Source organism: Drosophila obscura, unplaced genomic scaffold, assembly GCF_018151105.1.
Source record: "Drosophila obscura isolate BZ-5 IFL unplaced genomic scaffold, ASM1815110v1 contig_192, whole genome shotgun sequence".
NCBI lineage: Eukaryota > Metazoa > Arthropoda > Insecta > Diptera > Drosophilidae > Drosophila > Drosophila obscura.
This window is the reverse complement of record NW_024542781.1, coordinates 3,635,218-3,658,679: the sequence shown is the minus strand read 5'-3', so window position 1 is coordinate 3,658,679 and position 23,462 is coordinate 3,635,218. Positions and strand designations below refer to the sequence as shown.

The following is a 23,462-nucleotide window of genomic DNA, read 5'->3' as shown; positions in this document are numbered from 1 at the left end:
ATGTACTATAAATATATACAATCAAACAAACAACAACCAAATAGCAATACCAGAGGTTTTTTAAGTGTTTTTCTAAGTGTGTGTTTCGTTTTACAATACTCTCTAAACGTACTCTACATATCCTCCTATCCGTTACTCAATGTTATACCCCCGCTCTCTCAGTAAAACTTTGTCTTCAAAATCTCGATCCTTGCATACCCTACTACCCTACTATCCACCCGTACACACAAAATACCTAAAATGTTACTAGCTTAGCCGCATTCAATTATTCAAAAATATTTCAAAAAGTTTAAGCAAAAGCAAATTAAGCAATTGTTGGCATTGGTTTTCAAAATCAAAATACAATATACAATATACATGCGTACATATATTTTGTTCAAAAACAGATTCGGATATCGGAAAGATTCATTATTTTACATAACAATGATAACCGTTGCTTGTCATGTAAAATTTTGTGCATTTCTCTTCAAATATTCCATATTTTTCCTATACATAGTGTGTATGTGTTAAGAGTGTGTCTCAGTGTCTTATCACATCTACTCTCTCTCGCTCTCACACACACACACACACACACACACACACACACACTTTGATACGCACACACTTGCCAATACCAATACCAAATACAAATACTTTTTTGTTGTATTTCATTCGTTGTATTTCTATTTTTACATATGCAACCAACTAATCATAAATTGCATTCGAATTGATAGCGTGATTTCTATTCCACCGTACTTAAATGACATTTTTTTTTATATTTATAAATAAATCTGAACCCGAATCTGAACCTATAGCTGGCCTTTACGAGGTGATCATATACAGTTCACCAGATGATAAGAAAAAGAATCGCGGCTTCTGCTTTCTCGAATACGAGTCACACAAGGCGGCATCTTTGGCCAAACGAAGACTCGGCACTGGTAGAATTAAGGTGAGTATCCCCCCATCAGATTCATACATATATCATCTATACGATATACCTATCCATACATAACGAATTCATTTCTTTAAAAGGTATGGGGATGTGATATAATAGTCGACTGGGCCGATCCACAGGAAGAGCCAGATGAGCAAACTATGTCTAAGGTTAAAGTTCTTTATGTGCGAAATCTAACCCAAGACGTCACAGAGGAAAAACTTAAGGTAAGTTATCAAAAGCTTTTACTGATTCATCAATTTTAGTTCTAAATCCAATCAATCAATAGGAGCAATTTGAGCAATATGGCAAAGTAGAACGCGTTAAGAAAATTAAAGACTATGCCTTTATACACTTTGAGGATCGTGATAGCGCCGTCGAAGCTATGCGTGGCCTTAATGGCAAGGAGATCGGCGCCTCGAATATTGAGGTAGGTTCTACAATTACCAAAATCCCCAGATGAGCCTCTATTTAACATCTTTCTTCCCCCCATAAATCTTTAGGTCTCACTCGCCAAACCGCCTTCAGACAAAAAGAAAAAGGAGGAAATTCTGCGTGCACGTGAACGTCGCATGATGCAAATGATGCAGGCCCGCCCCGGCCTTGTGGGGTATGTACTTCCAGCTCCTTTACAGTCCAATCATGTCTACACCTGAAATATTTGCACGATCCTTGTCTAGCACAACAACAATATACAAAATACACACTGGCGACAAATTCCAAATCGCAAAAAACGAAAGAAAACAAAGATAATGCAAAAATTGCTGCATTCCATTGGGCAAATTTAATTTCGTCAAATCCTAAATTGAAAAACCAGAAATATCTGAGTGTCTGTTTGCTTTTCAAGTCGCCTGCCACTAGCTTATCCTGAGATCGAATTAATTTATTTTACTTTATATTTTCTTTCTTTTATTCTTTCTTTGCCCTTCGTGAACACGTGGTTTACCGCAAACTTCCACACAACCCACTCCAAACCAAACCAAACAAAAAATTTATACTCAATCCCATCTTGTTCCATATGGGGTAATCCTTGTAAAGATTTGAAACATTGTCTCCATACAGAAATCTGTCGCCGACACATCCCAGCATGATGTCCTTGACGCCCATGCGCCTGCCAGGTGCGCGCATGCCGCTCCGTACGCCGATACCTCGCGAATACGGTAAGTTTGGCAAATTGGCCAAGTGACTCCATCAGATACATTCTAGATGTCCATATGTATGTATATGCATATACATATGTATGTATATACTCGAACCATCTCTGCCAGATGATGGGGTAGATGCAGATGATGATGATGATGGTGCAGAGAGCGAAGGCCGCAAGCGCCTTCCTTTGGGAATCAACACAATTGAGCAAAAACAAAAAAAAAATACTTTATAACTTTTGTTAATTTGGTTTAGTTTTCGTAGTCAGTTAGCCAAGTTGTTAGGCACACTCACAAACAACACACATATACTAACACCCAAACATATAAACATACACTTACTTGCATATATATATATATGGCGTATAATGAGCTGCCCCATCCGGTACTTATTTGATAGGTTTGTGTTCTAGTTCTAGTTATAGTTGAAAGTCTAACCAAAGTACGCAACTCTTGGAGCGCAGGTGCTGCAAAGTTTAAACATAGCATATAACACTAATCCGGTCTGCAGTTTAGGTCTTAAGTTATACCAATATCATGTCCACCATTGAACGCAACCTTTTGTTCTTATTTTGGTTCATCTTCTTGATTATTGTTTCTGTTTCTGTCTCGCCTCATCATTTTAGTTAGTTCTTTAAGGCGCGCTCTACCCACTAACAATGTACGCTCGTCCCCCAGACCCCTCTTACCACCTCTCACACACACACACACACACACACACACACACGAGATACCTAGAGCCCTTTAAAGTCACGCTTAGCACTGCCCTCGAGCCCCAAGACCCCGTCGTGTACTCTTTTGAAAAAGAATCCAGCTAGATTAAGTCTACTAAACCCCACTAACAACTCTCAACTCGCATCTCAAACGATGAGATCGAAACATTGGCAACCAATTGAAACATAACCTCACTTTAACCTGAACATAACCTCACTTCTCACTTGTTTATATGTTTTTTCTTTTGTTTGTTGTTTCATTGTACTAATCGTAAATGTTGTTGGTTTTTCGTTCTTCAATATTCGCATTTGCAAGTTATACATATGACGATATCGCTCTTTATCTCTTTAAACCTAACTCTTGTTCTATTTTCCGTTTTTTTTGTTTATTTGCATGTCCGTTTTAAGTTCTTTTTCGATGTTGTCGATTCCTTTTTGTTTTTTTTCAACTCTCTCCTTTCGTCCCACTCCTACTCCGAACTCCGAACCCGGTTCAACTCTCTCTGTATCGCAGCCAAGTGCAAAGCAAACAACTACAACATTACCTACTCTCTCTCATAATCAAACCGAAACCAAATCATCCACAACCAAAACCAAAACCCACCCACCCATAGAACATTAGCCATTAAACCTTAAACGTTGTTCATAGTTGTTTATGATAATTAAATGTTGCAATTGTGTTCTCTGTGTAGCGAATGTTAAGCACCCTGTATACTGTTTGATGTTATATCACCGGTAAGTAATCCTCAAGTCTCATCTACTTAAACCATACGACCCCATACACGCATACCAATTTTGATGTGTGTGTTTGTTTGACCACCAGCCCCACCCTCGCCCTGCCCCGCCCCAGCCACAGATCCAATACCCCAAACATGAACCTACCGACATATCCACACCTCCTTTGAACATCCTATTGCGTTACAGTACGCGCCCAATTCGTGGAACATTGGCAAAAGTGAAACAATTGGCAGCATCTCAACAGCTACGAGGAGCTTAGAATAGGACTAGGTCTCAGCACTCACCCTAACGGGGACTCATCACTAATCTAATCCCACCTTATCCCCCCTTCCCACCACCATGTCCTGCACAACATTATTTAGAGGTCGATTACGACTATTTTGGGTACCCGGAATACCGTCCTGGCTATGCCAACAACGAATCTTATTATGACGATCTCTACCGCACCTATGAAGGTGATTACAATTTCTATGATTACCCGAACGCCTCAAATGCCGGCAGCAGCGGTGGCACCAGTCTCGGATCCGGAGTCGCTGGGGCCTCAGCAAGTGCCACGCATCGTCCATCGAGACAACAAGCAGGTGGCTCGAGCCACTCGACCAACTCGTCGGCCGTTATGGTGCGTTATAAATAGACTTTTTTGGCTACTCCCGAATCGGACAACAATCAGAACAACCAGATCACACGCACACAGAAACACACGAGAATTGTAGAACATATTTGTTAATATATATATTTCATTTTATATGTTCGAGCCTTCAGTTACAAAGAGTTGCTTCTTCTTTTAACCAAACGTAGAGTTGAAATATATTTTGAATATTATATTATTTTGTATATTTATATTTTTTTGGTCTTATAATGCTTTTTGTTTTATTTTGTTTGGCTTAACGGATGCTTTAATTGCCCAAAACTATATTTTCTTCGTTTCGTTTACAAAGTCAAAATTTGCACGTTACCTGATGCTGAAAATTCTACCACACCAACACGCTCACCCATACGCACCCAAAAAAATACAGCACACCACGCCACGCCCACACTTATACACCCACACACACACACACACACATGTGCACGCCAAATGCTGGTGAAAAAAGAAGGAGTATATATTCGCTGCTTGTATCGCTTTGTTTCGCTTTTGTTCTGGGACAAATCCCAGGTCCACACAAACGAGAGATCCGCATCGCCACGCCGCCATTGACAATTTAACAATTTGTGCTTTAATCTTATGCTTTGCTTGTACATACATCATACTATATACCCGCTACATAATTTATACCCTTAATTGCACAACCCATCGCCATCGCCCTGTCAGGCTTAATTAACCATTAATTATAAATTTATGAGCTGAACACAGCGTGCTCCCGTTATAATTTTAATTCGTTTTTTAGCAATTAAGTGAAGCGCTTTTTAGTTTTAAATATTATTGCATTCTTTGATGCGTCGCCCTATATTGTTATTATTATTAAATTTACATTTACATTTAAATTGCTGCCAGTGCTTTAATAAACCATTAACCGCATACGCTTATTGTAAATCCTAATTTTTAATCAAATTTACAAACTTGGTAAAGTTATTTTTGTTTCAATATTGTGTCAATCGCAAGAGGAATAACTTTTGTTGCTTGGACATACTACCAACACATAGACGTGTCAATCGCCCCAGATCGATCCGTTGTTATAAGTATATTATAATATCCGATTGAAGCAAGACAAGACTAGTTAAATAAATGTTCACTCAGCTCACTTGATACAGAGAACAAATACATTTTATTAGTATACAATAATATTTTCAACATCAGACGTATCTCTATATCAATATATACATATATCTTATATGCATACATTACATCGTGTATGTACAATCAAACAAAAAACAGTTTACACCAAGAATCTAACGCGTTTATTTCGATTTTTTCTTTTCTTTTCTTTCTTTTTATGTGTTCTTGTTATATACTTATCTATATACAAACAATTCATTTGTTTTTCGGTACAATATGACAAAACAAAAACAAACAAAAATCTTGAAAAATTATATATATGTTCGTCAAAAACCAAAACCAAAACCAAAAAAATGCCCACACTAAAATTACGAATTCTATATCTCTGCCATTTACCTAAATCGATATCAAAACAAAACCAACCAACGACCAAAAAAATCAAAAATCAAAAATTAAACCAAAAAAAAAAAACGATTACCTTTCTTTTTCGAAAACCAAAACCGTTTTTCTGGCCCCACCCCTCCAACCTTTCCGAAAATGAAATCCCAAAACAAATTCGAAATTATCATCGATTCGACTGCCAAAAATTTCCAAATCCAATACCCCAAAACTCCAAAATGTATTTTCATCTTGCTTACTTTCATTTGATTTGAAATGACCAAAATTTGACAATTATCTTGGCGATCCATATATATACAAACACAATTTCAATTATTTATATAATGCAAACTATCAAATTGTAAAATGCAAAACGATTCGAACCAATCTCAAACTTGAAAACCAAAACGAAAACGAAAATGAAATTCGAAAACTTGAAATCCAAAATCAAACCAACAACCGACAACACAACGAATGATGGATAATGATGGATAATGGAACCGAATCTGGAATCACTGTATGAATCCACCTATACACGAACACGCACACATACACACACACACCTCAACCCATACACACATACACACACACACCACACTTAAACCCTAACAAACGCCACGCTCATGCATGATATGATGACGATGACGATAATGATGCCATGTGTGGATTGTGTTGATGATGATGATGATGATAATGATGTTGATGATGACCATATAATAGGGGGCTGGTCGTGGGCATGGAACCACAGTGCAGCGTGGCAGAGTCGCTGGCCAGCGTGGCAGCATCAGTCGTCAGGGGGCCCAAACAGTGCCACAGGCGGCGGCAGCGGCAGCGGCGGCGGCGGGACAGGCGGCGGCGGTAGCGCGGGGGGCCACCGGTCAGGGGGCACCGGCAGCAACCGGGGGGGTCCGTGGGGTGGCACAAACGCGTCACAACGCTCGTGGCACCCAGCACGTCAAGCCGCTACAAAATTTACCAGGTGAGCTCAACAAAAAACAAAACCAAAAAGTACCAAAAAAAAATATAACAACAATCAAAAACTACAGAGATAAAACACAACCACAATCAATCAACCAACAACAAACCAATCGAAACTATCAAAACGAATGAACTCAAAGCTAAATCTCCCAACAACCTTCGTCAAAAGAAAACTGCAAAGACAATCCAACTACAGCAACAACCCAGCAAGAAGTAAATTGCAAATGTCAAATTCATATAAATTAATAAGTAAAGCCAAGTAAAATGTAAAAAACCCATACACCCACCTGCCCACAGCCCACACCACACCACACCACACACACACACTCACACTCACAACCCCCATACTACATACATACATTCATATGTACACTCTCTCTCGCTGATCCATAACGCGCACATGAACCGAAACGAACCCATCGAGCGATACTGTTACTTGTACTCGTACTCGTATTGCTATCGAGTGAATCCCATCCAAAAACCGAACCACCTATACCACCTATACCACCAACTACTCCTTCCGATAACCAACCAGGGAGGGCCCTTCAATGTCGTGTGTCTCGCATTTGTAAAGTTCTAAATGTTGTAAAATTTCTCCCCTATCCCCTACTTTAACCTCGATGTTGTGTTCTTTTTCTATATTTCTAGAATCACAAATTATACAGTTTCCTTTACTTTATTGTGTTCACTGTAGTTGTGCTTTTGCTGCTTACGATTTTTGGTGTGCTGTCTGTCCTCTTATTCGGGGAATGAGTAATATAATTATGAGTTTCATTTCTTTGTGTCAGCGCTGAATTGTATGCTACACTTTTTTGAAGCATGCCCTCTCGTGATTGCTATATCTTTTTCTTTCTTTTGTTTAATTGTAAGCAGCAACACACACACACACACCTAAACCAAGCACCTACGCCCTCACACAAACACACACACACAGTCACACGCAAAACCTATGTATATGGAAAGCCATAATAACAAATTATATGATTATTTAATTGCATATTGATACGGATATGTGCTTAATTATACCATGATCAGTGTCTGCTGTATAAACGTTTATGAATCGATTAGTATATCTCCAATACATACTACATATGTACCTTACACACAAACACACACGCCAGTATCCATTCGCACAAGAATATTGTCACTAACTAACTAAAAGTTAAGCAAGTACATGGAAGATTGTCCCGTTTTTGTCTCTAATCGCCCCACCCTTCATAGAAAGCGAGAAGAATAAAAGAGAGAGAGCCCATACCCTGAGAGGAATCATCCAAAATTTTGACGTACGTGTATATAATTTTTGTTGTTTTTTTTTTGTCCCGCGTTAATCTGTTGGTAATTTTTGGTTACCAGGCCATAAATAATATACTTATACACACGAAATGCGCGTCAAGATTGACTTATTGTTCGATTGCGATTGCACAAACCTATATATTATTTAAAAATATATATAAATTATACTCTAGCCCATTAAATTAACCATATACATACATATATAATTTTTATGTGCATTTCTGTATATCGAGTCGAGAGTCTTGTTAATAATTAATTACCCACCATGCTTTGCTAACCCTGATTTGATTTAGAAAAAAAAAACACAAAGCCAAAGGAAGTGAATAAAAATCAAATAATAATAGTATTAGTAACCTACATAAGCACATACATATGTACATATACATATGTATGTTTGACTCTATATGTATAATATAATAATCACCCTATAATCCATGCCATACATATCATACATATACATATTTCCCCACAGGGTGGCCCGAGTTGTGATCAACTGAAATAGTTTTCTTTGATTTGTACCATACTTTTAAACAGATACTAATCGATTCGTGTATTATGTTCACACACACACACACACACACACCCCCCAAAACGTTCTTATAATTTGTTATCAATGGAGCTTTCTGTATAGCGGAGAACAAACCCTCCCCACCATCTGGATACCTGGCACGCTTTCGAACGTAGATCATCTGCAGCAAAGCGTGACAACCTCCTGAACATATCCCCCCACACGCGTCCACACTCAACTGCTTCAACCTTACTCGCTTTACACTTTGTGGCTGTATTTGTAGATACAGATCGTTTGATTTATCTTTAGAATGCTTCACACAATCTGACTCATCCACACTCACACACACACACACGTACATGCGCTTTGTTTCTGACACACATCGTAAACGTATGATTGACATCAGCAAAATGCAATACCATAAAGACAAAAAAAAAAAAAAAACTAAATCTGTTTCTAGCTGGAGCGGCTCGCAAGACGTACATGGAGGGCAACTAAGCGTAGCACCTCGACCAGCTCCTCGACCAGCGGCGAAAGTCGCCCGCTTGTCAAGAAGCCCAAAAAAGATAGTTCCTCAAGTAGGAAAACCAAGCATTCACACAAGCGTTCCAAAAAGCATAGCTCCAAACACAAGTCATCTCGGTCCGAAAAAAAATCAAGACGGTGGTCTCCATAAATTCCAGAATCTAAATCTCGTTGCAAAGTAATGTTTCAAGCACTATGCAACAATTCAGAACACGCCACCACTTCAATCCATTTGTGTTGGGCAAAAACACTCATCTCACACTGAACACTATGCAGCAGTAAACAATCGAACCCTTAACCAAAGGTTACATATTAATTCGAATCAAAATTCAATTGAAAACGATACTACCAGATGAGGAATTGTCATTGGATATCGGTTTCAAGATTCAAGATTCTAGGACATAAATACACCTCTAACCAATTCCAGATCGGAATCAAACACTCGCCAGATCATATAAGATCAGTTCAGATCAGCTCAAATCAATATTAACTCAGCTAAGAAAAACCCAACACAAAAGGACGAGCGACATTGCAAAATTCAAAATTTTCCCAACGGACAAGTGAAGAAGAAAATAGCTACAATCAAGCACACACATCCCAGACACATTCAAGAACAGCGCTCTATGCAGGAATCGATCGATAGAACGACCGTTCGATTCCTAATATTGTACCCCTGTCCAGTTATTAACGTCACATTCCACAATCTAACTTTTGTAATTAATGTTAAATGTTTTTTGGCAATAATATCATGTGAAATGTTTTACACACACTGAGAAACCAATTCGGAAAATTGTAATTCACCCAAGCACACACTACACATAAATAACACACTCAAACCCCACATCTATTTCATTTTGTGTAAGACCCACGTTATACGTACCTAAATGTATCATACCCCAACCAAGGTCCCTAACGTTATGTCGAATTAACACCAATTCATGATTTTTGATGTGTAAAGAAACCCTTATAGTACGAATGGGATATATTAAATGAGCAATGAATAAACCCGTTTGTCTTTAACATTTTTGAACTGTAACAAAAACCCCTATACTTCTTCAGCTATTATATGCAAGGCAAAAAAAAAAGACTGGAAAAAATGCATCAAATTGTGCGACCAAAAATACAACATCAAGAAAACCTCATTTAAACCATAGCCCAGCTAAAACTTGAACTTTATCAACAACAAAATCAAAAATAATAGAAACCACCTTGAACCATTTTTGTATTAACAATATTTTTAACTCTCTTTCTCTTTTTTTTCTTTCGAAAAACACCTTCAACCACACCCACACACACACACCCACAAACACACAACCAACTACAACAACAACCAAAAATGCTATCTCCGAACAATCAACAAAAACCACCAACAACCAACCACATATGATCATCATGAACCTATGAACCTACAAAACTACTGCAGTAGTCGGTAAACGTAAGTTCGATGGAGGTCACCAAAATCCGGCAGATGTTAAGCGACGTTACCCGAGCGGTTTAATAGGAAATGGCGGCAGTTGGGGCAGTTTACCGCTACCACAGCAACCTTTAGGCACAAATGGTGAACAGTGGTACATGGATACGTTTTCGGCATGGAGTTAGAACAATACAACATCAACATCAACAACAGCAACACCAACAGCAACCCTATATATGATATCAGTTAAAAGCAGCCACACAACATGGAAGTTACAGCCCCAGCAACATCCAATAATAATTTTCACTCGTCGATGTCCTGGAGAAGATCCAAGTAACAAACTCTTAAAAGCAATAAATTCCCTTTAAATAAATTGTATAAACCATAAGAACTACAGCTAGCGAAAATTTTGAGAGATCATTTTGCTTTAGATATCTTCATTTCGGAACCAAACCGATTTCTGTTCGTTTGATTCATTGGAAGCAGTCGATTGTGCTCCTCAAAATAGCTAACAAAAATGCAGAATCAGAATCGGAAGCAGCAACAAATCAGTCGATGAGAATATATATCACTTATATGTATGTAATCACTTATATAGCCTTTGCAGCAGCAGAATTTTAAACATTTTTTCATTTAGTGAAAGACATTTAAACGATTTCCCCCAGAACCATTTTAAAAATCAGAAAAGAGCAAACTCGTATAAACTCGTAGATAAAGAAAAGTCGAATCGTTTTAAAAGTTCACAAAAATATAATGATAAAAACAAATTATGTCTCATAGCGTTTTTAACTTGAAATCGAAACAATAATTGAGCGTATATAGCAACACAAAACAAAACAAAAACCGATATATAAATTTAAAAATATATATAAATATATTTATCTAATAACTATATAGAGAGAGCAGTCTAAGCCCAGTACGGATTGATTTTAAATCTTAAGCAGCATGTAGCACCTTTTTATACATTGAAAATGAATTGCGTAAAACCCAAATTCGAAATCGATTCGACTATATACAGAACCTTTTACATCATGTACATGGAGATTAGCATGAAAAGAGCCTTAAGCAAATTTGACAAAAACACAAGAAGCCAATAGTGCACAAGCAATTTCCCTTTATTGTATATAACCACAGCAATGAGGAGCCAGCAAGACATATAGGAAACCAGTGCATATATACGAGAGTTCAGGTTCAGATTCAGATGAATTGATGTGAACTAAAAAAGTTTAATATTGTAGGGACTTCGAGAGACAACAACAAGAATTCAAAGTGAAAAGCAAAGCTTAATGAAGAAACATTGACTGACAAAAAAACAAAAACAAAAATAAAACAAAAAGTAATAAAAAATTATAAATTAGATTGATTGAATTGATATGAGAATGATAAGAAAATACATACATACAAACAATTTAAATGCACCCAGCATTATTATATAATGACTGGCAGTGGCAACTGGCAAAGACTTTCTGCATAAATTGAAAAACAAAACAAAAAAACTATTTTTTAACGAACCTAAGTTTAGGCAACTTCAAATCAATTAACTGGCAGATGAAAAAGTATATATGTAGGGTTAAACAATTGCACATACACACAAATGCAGATGGTTCCGGAAGCCAGAAATCGGCAAAGCAAATCTCGGAAAATATCTGCCAATTGAAGCAACGAATTAGAAAGACAACACAACACACACACATCACAAGCAGTAAAATTAAAAGTAAAAGTAAAATTAAAACTAATAATAACGATGAATATTATGAATTTTAATAACACAATAATAAATACTTAATATTTACACATATAAACATACAAATTGTGCTTAACTTTCAAAGAAGAAGATAATGAAAAGATAAACGAAGATAAATACAAAAATTATGAAATGAATTAGCCAACGCTCGATTGCGTTTTAGCAGCAAACCTTAACAATTCATAAAACCTAGAAATTCTCCTTAAAAGCCTCTCAACTAATTAACAATTCAGACTCAACTCTCTCCCAATTTTATTGACGAACTCATCTAAGCAGAACTGCTACGCACATATAATATGATATGAATGAAAGTAACGCCCTAAAGCAAACACCACACCTACATACATATATAGCGATCCTTACGATCTAACGATTGTAACAACCTAACTGTAACTCCATGCCTATAAACACCAACAACAACAAACAGCACACACACACACGTGTCAAAATACTTTTATATAGGAAAATCAATTATACAAGAACTTGCCTTGCCTTTCGTTTATTTAGATTATTTTGCAAAATTCAAAACTAAAAACCTTTTTTTGTTGAAATTTTACCTGTCGTTTATGTCTCCTTTTCCGCTATTGCTAGATCTCAAGTAAAGCAACAAGTTAATTAATATTATATATATAAAAAAGAAAAAAATATATAAATTAGTTTTAAACTAACGAAAGAATACTTCCAATTTTGAACTCAAGTATAAAGCAAATACAAAACTGTTGGCCGTTGATGAAGGACAAGGGCGCGTGTGTTTTAAAACGTATCTATGAACATTGTTCAGCATAAGCCTAAACACACCAGTTTTTTTAAATTAAAAGTAAACAGATAAACACACACACACACACCAAGCAGTTGCCTAAAGTAAAAAAAAATAATAAATATAAACTATGAAAACTTGCGCAAAATTTGCAAACCAGCAAAGACTTTAAATACATAATATTAGCCACAAACAATAAGAGGAACATATACAACAAATTCTAAATGACCATAGTTAAGATTACATTTAGTAACACTCACACACACACAAACTCAGACACATACAACAATACATATACACACATAATGTTTAAAGAAACTAAAGTAAACTGTCTTTGTAGGAGAAGGAAGAGAAGTGTGCGCCATTTTCTAAATACAATAACAAGCAGAAAAAAAAATCACTTAAATATTTAACCAGTTTTTTAAAATAATTTTTGATAAGTTTCCTTAGGAATTTTTCTTAAACGATCTATCTTTTCCGGATTGAGAGCAGAGTGTTGCCCTCGAAAAAGAAAGGGCAGAAATCATTTAAAACTTTTATTATGTTTTTTCTCTTTAAACACACACAAACACAGCAAATGAGATAATTTTTTAAGGATGTTATTAACGAAAAATTCTTCAACGCCGCGTATTTTTATCATGCAAAATTTTCGATTTTTCGCCCTTGAAATTTCCACATATTTGGTGACTTTGAACCCTTGAACCCACTTCAAATTGCAAATATATACATATAACTAATTTTAACGATTTGTTTAATTCGATAACTGTACTGATTTTATATTGTTTTAAATTTGTAATTTAATTTGTAAGTTTTTATTGTTAATGTGTTTTTCTATTGTAAACTAAAAACTAAACTAAAACTGTAAACCAATTGGCAAATTGTTACACACTCCGTTAAAGTTTTCCAATTTCGTTGAACTTGATGAAAGTTATGAATTAATGAAATTATCACCAAAATTATGTGCCGTTATTTAGAAACCATTTCTTTGGAAGCCTGAAATTTTCCCACCCATCCCTTAAACCCATCCCCTACCCACATTTCCCTAATTGTGTTAAATATTGTAATTTGTAATTTTTGTTTTAATTTTTTTCGGGAAAGCAAAAACGTTTGGCAAAATTAGTTTTTAATTTGAATATTTAGTTTTGTTTGTGCGCTTAAGTTTTCAATAGTATGTTATATATATATATTAAACTATATGAATATTAATTTTTAGCAAAATATTTTTACGACCTAACACATAAAGCTCTAATGTTAAATACTTAACGTACTAATTTGTTTAACTTTTTAATTGGTTTTACATTTTTGTGTATTTGTGAAGAGGACGCGCAAACAAAATTAATCTTTGACCCAATAACAACAGCAACAACCATAACTGTATACGTGTGTAAATTTAAACTTTCAACAACAATACAAAATATTACAAAGAAAAAAAACATACAAATTTAAAAGAAATCCAATAAAATAAAACATAAGTTTAAGCAAGGTGGACAACAAAATTGCAAACTGCGCATGGAAACTGAGCGAAAAAAATGAAAAACTTTACATGAATTGTGATGATGCAAAGGCAAGATTTAATCATAATTACTAAATCTATATATACATACATATATATAATATATATACATATAAATATATATATATATCTTTCTCTATAAATATATATATATATGAGTATATAATGTATATGTAGGCGTAGGAGTGTATAATCTAACTTAACTTTTAAACAGACTGCGTACGTATTAAAAATTTTTAAAATTAATTTGTGTAAAATGTTTTAAGTTTTGAAAAATTGGCAAATAAAGAAAAAAATAAAAATTAATAAATCAAAACACGACGATCGCATTGTAAATTGAAATATACACAAAATCTCGACCTATTCAAAATTTACTCTCCAAACCTTTTCAGCAAACAAAATCAATCCGGTCATGTATATTTCAAGAATTGGCCTAAGAGCAAGCGCAACTGTTTATAAGGAAAGAGCCAAGAGTGGTACAGGATGCCAAATGCAAGGATCGGCAAGGTCAGGGCAGTTTCCAAAGTTTTTTCGTTACTTCTTTTGTATACATACTCGTAAGAACACGATTCGTATGGGGACAATTTTTATTTCGGACATACTCGTACACACAAGTTAGGTTTAGCTTTGCCACATTTTTACCATTTTGTATCGACTTTTTTTAAACAAATTTTTTGTTGTACTCTACATTTATAGTTTGTGTGTGTTTTCTATGCTTTTAAATTACATATATATCGAATCTATCGAATCATTTTATAAAAGATTGATTTAACAACTAATTGATAAACATCACAGCACATTTGCATGAGTACTACGAGTACATGCTACGAGTACATACATATATGAAAGGGATTCATAAACCGTGAACGTAACGTCGCCAATTATTACGATATAAAATCAAGAGATGATAATTAAATAATAAAAACACAAAATCTATAAACAATCAGAATTCATTGTAGGAGAAGGCAGAAAGACCGAGGGAGAAGAAACAGGAGCAAAAATTTTACGTCTTAATAAACAATTATTGTTAACGAAGAAATTAAAAGTGAGAGAAGCATATTGTACTAAAATATTTGATATACATACATTTGTTATTATTTGTAATATGAAAATTAAATAAAATTGCATCCAGATAATAAAAAATGAAATAAATAAAGAATGCAAAGATCGTCTAATGCTCAATCCCATTAAAATTCCCAAATGAAAGTTCCACACTTTGATCGAAAAAATAAATTACGATTTATTTTTGAAAGTTAACGTTGAACAATATTTAGAAACATTTACTGCGCGACGAGGACTTGCTCCGAGATCCACTGGTACTCGGTCTGGTGCTGGCACTAATGTTGCTGATGTTGTCCGCATCCAGCACTGTCTCGTCCACACTGGTATCGTCTGCGGGTAGCTCTTCGTCGCTGTTCTCCTCGCTGATGAAGGAGCCCACTGGCGTGACGATAGAATATCCATGGAGATCTCTGTTGATCATATTTCCCATGTGGAAGGCGGAGTTACAGTTGTTGACTGCCAGGAGAGCCTTGACTCGAAATATCAGAGTTTCTATGGTTTCGCGAAGACTGGGAATGTAGCTTATGATGGCGGTATTTATGATGGACCTTGAATGACAGCATAGCTGGTGCAGGAACCTGGTCACCTTCTGCAGCTCTTGGAGAAACTTTGTGAGCCTATCAGGATCCCGGCGCACTATGGTCTCCAGCACGGACATACCACGCTGCAGAAAAAGCTTCAGAAAAAGCTGTGAATGCTTGAGGAATAATCCGAAATTGCGTGGCTGCTCCACAAGCTGCACAATATTAAGCAATCCATTCAACAAGTTTACTGTAGACTCCCACAGTCTCAGGCTGTCCCCTTCTTTTTCCGCGCTCAGTTGAGCATTCAACGAGTGTATTAGCACTTCACACAATCCCCGAAACAGCAGCGGAAAGTTGGCTCTGAAAGATATCGTATAATTATCGTTTGAATATCAGCTGATATGTATCGCTTACTTCTTGAAATTTGGAAAGGATATCAGTGCCTTGTCCTTTGTATTTAGTATTTTGCACTCCTTGATGAGCTCATTCAGAAGTTCGTTCTGCCGCGCAGAGGTAGAGTTCTTAAGGAAGCCCTTAACCAGCTCATCTAGGTATATATTACACTGAGCTCCTTTGTCCAAGTTGCTTGAGAAGTGGAACCACTTACGACGCAGAAACTTGTCACAGAGTACGCCTGAAAATCATCAAATCAAAATCATATTTTCACTAAATATGAACATTCGTACGTACGTGTGTCTTCGGCTAGCCGGAATCTCGTCTGACTGGCATCGCCCCAACCTCCTCCCAGTGTCCGCAAACTGCAGAGCAGTCGGTGCAGCTGAACCGCCGTACTCAGATTTAGTACCGATTTCTCGTACTTTAAAAAGTAGTCGAAATTCAAGGTGGCCAGTTGGGGAATAGTTTGCTTTTTATATGTCGGTACATTTAGACCCGGCAGACGTGATGTATGCAATATGTACAGGGATTCTGAAATAAACGAAAATAAGATGAGAATTCGTGAGACAATAATATAATAGCTAAGCTTACCGTGCAGCTGTTTGGAATTTGACTCATCGCTCCATCCGCCCCAGGAGAAGTATAAGGAAAAATATTGAATGCATAGGCCAAAGCAGGTTTTTATATAGTTGAATCGTTCCTTGAACAGATCCAAATTGCTATACACATGGTTGACATTGGCCAACTCCTCATCTATGGCCTTGGCTAGGACTTTTAGGTGATTATTTAAATCAATCATCGACTGACATATATCATGTAAGAAGCTCTCCGGACTGATACGATGCGGATGGAGAAACACTGAATCCAAGGAGTCCTGCTGGTCATGGACTGTAGCTTTCAGTTTTTGGACCACATCTTCAAGCAGGAAACGAAGCTCCAACAACCCTAAAGCGTTGCCTTTTTCCTTATCCTCCAGTGGATAGTTCAAGGATAGCTCTTGCTTCTCCAGTAACACCAAGATGCGCACATCCATTGGTCTGTACTTCTCCCGTGGTCCGTACAACTGCTCAAAGTCAATTTTGGTTTTGTTTGTCTTGCAGGGAGCCACCTTGAGGGTTAAGTCCACTAGTGTGGTTATATTACAGATTTCGTCCTCCTCCAGTGCGGTTTCATGGGCCTTGGCTCCAGGCTTACCACCTTGCCGTTTGTGCAGCGTAGCTTTCTGTTTTGAACAGTCGAGGAACTGATATGGAGGAACTACAAAGTTAGGAGGTGCATGGGTCAATAGCGACTTGACCCTTTGCTCCATGCGTATCAATTCACCCAAACGGAGCAACACTCGTTCGCGCGTGCCACGATGAATCTGAGCTGCGAACGCACTGATTGTTACCCTTATCCAGTTGATAGTATGGAAATAAATGCTAAGAATATGTTTCTGCTGCTGCTCGTCATAATTGTCGAAGATGGCCATGTAGTTTTCGTCCTCGAAGAACGAGGGCAGTACAATTGCACAGCCAAGTAAGGCATTAATCACATCCAGGCTGCCACGGTAGCAATTTTGGTTTAGCATTCTCACAAGGTAAAACAGAGGCGTCATTACATATATAGATCCAGAGGCTCTGTAATTGCGCAAAATTAGCAAGATTCTTGTGCAGTAAAAGCGTAAAAGGAGACAATATTACTCACTCAGTTTTTGGCGAGAGTACAAGCTCGGATATATTTATGGCAATGCCAAGAACGTCCGATTCTATGTTTACAATCGATTCGTCCAGTTCGTTGATATTCTTTTGATATTCCAGCTGGATGCCACTTTAAAATGTTTGCATTTAGTTGAGTTTGGTTTCAATCAAGATACTCACTTGATCGGCTTTGGAATTGTCTCGGTAGCGAAGTTGTGCTGAAAGCGATAGGTCATCAGTTCACAGAGCCACATGGTAAAGTATTTATCGTTCCAATATGAAGATATGGGACATCTTTGAGAAATAACGGTGGCCAACTCTTCATAGAACAGCGCCAGAGACTCAGCACTGTTAATGATGGATGATTCGGTGAGAGCTGTGTGATACAAATAACACTTGCAGGTTGAAGTATTTTACAAGCTTCAGACCATCATCATTTTCTTACTTATCAAGTTGGCTGCTACTTTGGAGCGACCGTCGGGCAAACCGTCTATGGAATCCACGGCGGGGGAAAAGTCCTCGTCCCCGTCGTCTAAGCTGCGTTCCTCAGTGCACGAAATGGCATTAATTAGCTGCACGCTGCCAATGATGCCTTGCTTCTTCACATACTCAGTGCGATTGATCAGCTGCTTCTTCACCACCATTTCGACTTGCTCCTGGAGCGGCAGTGACTCGGGTAGTTTTGGCTCCGGAAAAGCCAAGTTGCATAGCACTTCCATAGCCAGGCGAGTTTGCGGCAGTGTTAAGTCACTCAACCGATCCAGCATCGGCAGGAAGAGAGACGCGCAGTTCTGCACATCCTTGAAGCTCTTGCGCAGCAGCTCGCGCAGCAAATGCAGGGCCATTGTGGTAAGGTGTTGCGAGGATTTGTCACAGGCAAGATCAAGTAGCTTCCTCAGAATATTCTTCTGAATTGTGGTAAAAATCTTGAAGAGTACGCTGCGGTAAACGAAACATTAGCTCAAGCACTCGGTTCACCCTCGTTGGGCAGGGCACATCCTATTCACCTATACGAAGATTTTGCAAACTCTGACACAGCTGCATTCTTTTCGCACATGAAGTCGTGCAGGATGTGCATAAGTGTGCTAATATTTTTTTCCAAAATGTGCGGATAGTGCTGTTTAACGTCCTCTAGAATGTTTACTGTGATTTGGTTTAGCTTTATTCGACGACGAAGCTGCCAATAACGTTGGTTCGTTAGTTTAAAATGAACATATTTAGGGGTTTATATGTATGTATATACTCACAATATTCTCGATATACAGGGAGTTATCTTCATTCACATGGATCAGCAACAAAATCATTATTAAGTCAAGGGCGCTGCAAATACGTACAGCTGTAGAATAATGTATAAAATTGTTGTTTGCCCTGAACTAACGTGAATCCGTCTGCAGGCAAAGTTGCTATTAGTCTCTGCCACATTTGATAAAATCGATGGGAGCGTATCAGGCCTAGTTTCAGAAAGCCAAAAAGTTCCAGTTGCGACTTCTTGTCGTTGGCTGTCGGTGCGCTGCTGTCGTTAAGAGCTCTGTGACGCCAGTTAAATATTTCTCGCAGTGTGGAAACCATCTGATAGATATAAATTCGTCTCAGTCCCATTCTATATGGATTGGATTAATAAATCTTACCTCCCGCACACTATCATCTGTGTCCAGTATAAGACTGTTCAACAAAAGTCGGATGAGGTGGGGCAATGTCTACAGAAACAGGCGGTTAGAAATGAAAACAGAATATTCATAGTTTTGGATCTTGTGTACCGAGTCTGGACAGGTGCCACTTGTAGTGAACTCTAGAATGCGCAAGCGCAGCTTGTCTTGGGTCTTGGCTGAGAGCGAAAGGTTACTCAATGTGTGCACAGTGGTCATATTAAATAGCTGTTCGCTGCAGGAATAGTTTATACTGCCAAAAGAAAAGAGTAAGTTTGCATTACATAATTACGTTGATGTCAGCTTACAAGAGCAGCTCGACAAATTCGTCGTGCATGCTGGCATCCAGCATAAACTCGGCATTGCTTATGATATCCAACTTAGACGAGTCGGTGGCTCTGTTGAAGATACCCTCGATGCGCTTATAGATCTGGTCCTTGTGGGAAAGGGTCAGGTAGCGCATCTGGGCCATCATCAGGGGCAGCAAAGGCATTGCAATAGCACCCTGGCCCTTGATTACTTGGTCCGATGTGGCCACCTCTTCCATTCTGTTCAGTAGCACCTCCAGGCACGGATCCCGCATAAAATCGATCATAAGAAAGTTCATGAACATGCTGTTCTGCGACTGATATATTTGTTCCTCCCCGGCTGCATCCACAGTACAGCCAGTGAGAAGTTTCTGCGACAATTTGGACTTGGGCCCCATGGCAGAGTTGAGACCTGCCTTGAAGGTCTCCAACTTGTCCGCATAGGACGGGGCACTCATGAACATGTCTCGCAACTTTGAAACTATCGAGACATGGTCACAGGACAGCACAAGGGTGTCGCCCTGGTCCAATTGTACCCCGGCTCGTATCAGTACGAGCTCGAAGAAGTTGTTTGGCTGCCGCGACAGGCTAAGGTTTCGGCTGGAGGACTGTGTGCGCCCCAGAGTCGCGGCCAGGATGGCACTATGCTGTGACAGAAAGCGTTGCGTATGCTCCTGGGAGGCCGGTATGTTCTCCTCGCTTCCACTAGAAGTCGGTGCCACAGAAACATCCGTTTTGTTGCCGGTTTCGTTGTCCGCCGGAAGCTGTAAGAGAAACCCACTTGTATTCACGAAAAAAAGCAACAATTTCGAGTTCACTTACTGGTATCTTGATTGAGTTATTTTCATCGATGGTATTTAGTGGCTTCTGGCCACGTTTTTTGTATTTGCGATACATAATTAACAATAAATCTCACAAATAATGAATGAAAAACAATAAACAAAATATAAATCGTAAAAGGCGCAATTAACGCGGTGTTACACAGTACTACCCACCAGTGATGACAATATTTCATTTGTAAAATACAGCTAGATTGATCAGAGATATAAAAATATCTAAAACAGCTTGTAAGCCTGTAGCTGCAGCATAAATAATGTGAATTCTTCATCAGCGGAAAAAAAACACACCACATTAAAACCTTAAAATCCCGCTGTTCGCCCTTAAATTTTCCTCCCGTATAAGCCAGATATTTCAAGAAAATAGCTGATTTGGCAACACTGCTACCCAACCACATAATTAAAGCTTACCAACACTGAACCGCCGTTAGGGGTGGTGTAAATTCAAATATTTATTCAAAACATTCGCTACATGATATATAAAACTTTTATTGTTTTTAAATGTATATAAGGTATTCTTCATATGTGATAAGTAAGTATATAATATTGTAACCATGTGTTCGCTTAATTGTAAGAGCCGGAAGCATGTTCCAAAAATTGCTAATCGTTTCTAAAAGCACATTATTGCCTGCCTAATGGAAAAATCCAACGTAATATTATAATAATTACTTGTTCATAAACTTATTTATAATTTTAAAGCCTTCCATTTGAATTTTTAAACTGGTGTGCTAACTTTGATAATTTTGAATATAATTCCTTGATGCATTCTCAACATTTAAAAGTGCAAAAAACTCTATTCTATTGTGTCATACATATGTATATCTGTTAATAGATTATAGTATACATACGTACATACATATGTATGTATATGGTTTATAAAAAGGAAGTACAACATGTCTTGTCTTGAAGTGATTATGTCAGAAATTGACTTATGCCGAGAATATCGTATATCTCTATCGTACCTAATTCATAGAAAATCACTAATTTGGCGTTGTTTTAAGTATTGCTATTAAATTTAATCTCTCCTTGATGCCTTTTTTCTATCACACCAATACAGTCCATAGCGGATAATATGCGATTCTCTCTCTCTCTCCGCGACCTACACAATACTGTTCTCATCGGAATCCCAAATCGGTTCCCTACGTTTGATATAGTCCATGTTAAACCTGAAATTATTGCTTTTTCGTGCGCCTTCGCTTGAAGCCCGTCATTTGCTTTAGCAACTGAGAGTTCTCGTCATCCAGATCCATATTGGGTTCCCATAGGCGCAGTCGTCTGGGTATGTAAATCAGTCCCAAGAGTGTAATAGCTAGACAAAAATGTAATTAGCAAACTTGAACGAGAGTTTGATTAAATTACAATTACAATTCAGTACGCATGGGAAGATCACGTAAAAGTTGAGTGTGCTTGAGCGAAAGTAGAGAGCCTCAGTGGCGTAGAAGACCATGGTAAGGGCCAAGGAGCAGCCGCCCATGCTTACGACCCTGTTATTCAAAAATAGAACATCATTATTTCCCCACACCCATAACGCCACAGCTTCACTGAGTTCTGCTACTCACGGTCTGTAGTGTATGTAGAGGGTGCAGTGGACCAGGGCAATCGCCTTTAGCAGGCAGTACATGCCAATGATACGGGATATGGTGTAGTCCCCTGCAAATATCATAAAGCATTGCGATGCGATTCCTTATGGCGGGGGGAGGGAGGACTACGTTACTCACCCTCGATGAACTGCGTGTCGCTGTGATCGCCCAGAAAACTCCGTCGCTCGATATAACTACGAAATGCCGTGCCCAGGTCCATGAAGGCCACAAAGGCTATCCAGCCGCGGAAGGCATAGAGCAGACGTTCGCGTGGTCGTCCGCTGGCCATGGCAGCCCTAAAAGAAATTTTTGCACTTTTTAATACAAAAAATATTACGCCGACAAAAAACAAGGGAGAGAGCACTAACTGTAATGCTATGGCATTAGTCAGCCACGCGGGCTTATCTGCCGGTAAAAATCACTTGCGGCAAGTTACGGAAGTCCTCAACCATCCACCGCATCCGACCAGCACACGCCCCCACACCCGCCCACCTCTTGGAGCATGCTCTTGGCTTGTGCTGAGACTGGCTGGCAAAATCGATATCACACCCAACGCGTGGCACGTTTATCATTTATGCAACGGCAAATATTTATACAGAGCGTAATTCCTGGCTGCACGCGAGCACGTGGAGCCCGAATTCTGGCCGGAACGGAGCGTGGAGTGGGGGCCCAATCAGGTTATTTATTTTCAATCAACAAAGAGGCGCGCCGGCCACCGGCAGGGTATCCCAAGCAACGCGATTATGGCCCTGGGACCGGCATTCATAATTTTAGGCCATCAGCCCCAAGAGTTCTTTTGCATTTTGCACAAGAGTCTATATCGGTATGTGTGCTGTTTATTTTTATGACAAATTTTTGCTTACATTTTGCACGGGGTTCCAAATTACCACACTCGAAACACAGCGCTCCGTCACTCACGACGAATTACAGACGTAATACTGAAATACACTAGTCTTTATAAATTTTGTTTTGTTAAATCCCTTATTTGTTGCAGCATTTGTTCTCTTATTGTTTTCATTTATTCACTTTTTTCGTACTGTCGGCTGCAACGCCTCACCGTCCATTGAAAGTCTTCCATCAGCGCAAGAAAGTGAG

General features: G+C 38.3%; 3 protein-coding genes across 28 annotated transcripts in view; 1 reads left to right on the top strand and 2 right to left on the bottom strand.

The window, feature by feature from the left end:
- LOC111065645 (heterogeneous nuclear ribonucleoprotein R) overlaps positions 1–15,467 on the top strand; it is a 59,118-nt gene extending 43,651 nt beyond the window's left edge. For 5 of the 26 annotated variants that reach the window (XM_022353906.2, XM_022353910.2, XM_022353909.2 and 2 more), the window contains 9 exons: positions 795–928; positions 1,012–1,140; positions 1,203–1,343; positions 1,417–1,523; positions 1,952–2,073; positions 3,872–4,128; positions 6,325–6,583; positions 6,651–6,795; positions 8,844–9,913. In XM_022353906.2, the coding sequence (XP_022209598.2) occupies positions 795–928; positions 1,012–1,140; positions 1,203–1,343; positions 1,417–1,523; positions 1,952–2,073; positions 3,872–4,128; positions 6,325–6,583; positions 6,651–6,795; positions 8,844–9,090 (1,541 nt within the window). In that variant the 3' untranslated portion in view covers positions 9,091–9,913. Of the gene's footprint in view, positions 1–794; positions 929–1,011; positions 1,141–1,202; positions 1,344–1,416; positions 1,524–1,951; positions 2,074–3,463; positions 3,507–3,871; positions 4,129–6,324; positions 6,584–6,650; positions 6,796–8,843; positions 9,914–10,331 lie in introns of those variants that run through there. The other 21 variants (XM_022353908.2, XM_022353907.2, XM_022353927.2 and 18 more) reach the window with 17 other exon arrangements.
- Positions 15,468–15,557: 90 nt separating this feature from the next.
- On the bottom strand, positions 15,558–20,914 carry LOC111065644 (Fanconi anemia group D2 protein homolog). The gene is made up of 14 exons (XM_022353902.2): positions 20,774–20,914; positions 19,952–20,715; positions 19,755–19,896; positions 19,626–19,694; positions 19,376–19,566; positions 19,245–19,317; positions 19,005–19,174; positions 18,443–18,936; positions 18,178–18,373; positions 18,005–18,127; positions 16,910–17,937; positions 16,613–16,849; positions 16,337–16,556; positions 15,558–16,282 (listed from the first exon to the last, which is right to left on the bottom strand). The coding sequence occupies exons 1-14, from the start codon at positions 20,846–20,848 to the stop codon at positions 15,607–15,609; spliced, it is 4,458 nt and encodes a 1,485-aa protein (XP_022209594.2). The 5' UTR covers positions 20,849–20,914; the 3' UTR covers positions 15,558–15,606.
- Positions 20,915–21,260: 346 nt separating this feature from the next.
- Positions 21,261–23,438, bottom strand: LOC111065620. The gene is made up of 5 exons (XM_022353872.2): positions 23,231–23,438; positions 22,506–22,663; positions 22,347–22,437; positions 22,153–22,271; positions 21,261–22,096 (listed from the first exon to the last, which is right to left on the bottom strand). Coding segments are annotated over exons 1-5 (507 nt in total). The 5' UTR covers positions 23,233–23,438; the 3' UTR covers positions 21,261–21,959.
- Between the last annotated feature and the right edge of the window lie 24 nt (positions 23,439–23,462).

Coding starts and splice junctions, on each gene's coding strand:
- LOC111065620 (XM_022353872.2), bottom strand. Junction 22,438..22,505: donor CGACACGCAGTTCATCGAGG/GTGAGTAACGTA, acceptor TGATATTTGCAG/GGGACTACACCATATCCCGT. Junction 22,097..22,152: donor CTTCCCATGCGTACTGAATT/GTAATTGTAATT, acceptor ATTTTTGTCTAG/CTATTACACTCTTGGGACTG.
- LOC111065644 (XM_022353902.2), bottom strand. CDS start 20,848: ATGTATCGCAAATACAAAAAACGTGGCCAGAAGCCACTAAATACCATC. Junction 17,938..18,004: donor GTACTCTCGCCAAAAACTGA/GTGAGTAATATT, acceptor GCGCAATTACAG/AGCCTCTGGATCTATATATG. Junction 16,283..16,336: donor TCCTTTCCAAATTTCAAGAA/GTAAGCGATACA, acceptor GATATCTTTCAG/AGCCAACTTTCCGCTGCTGT.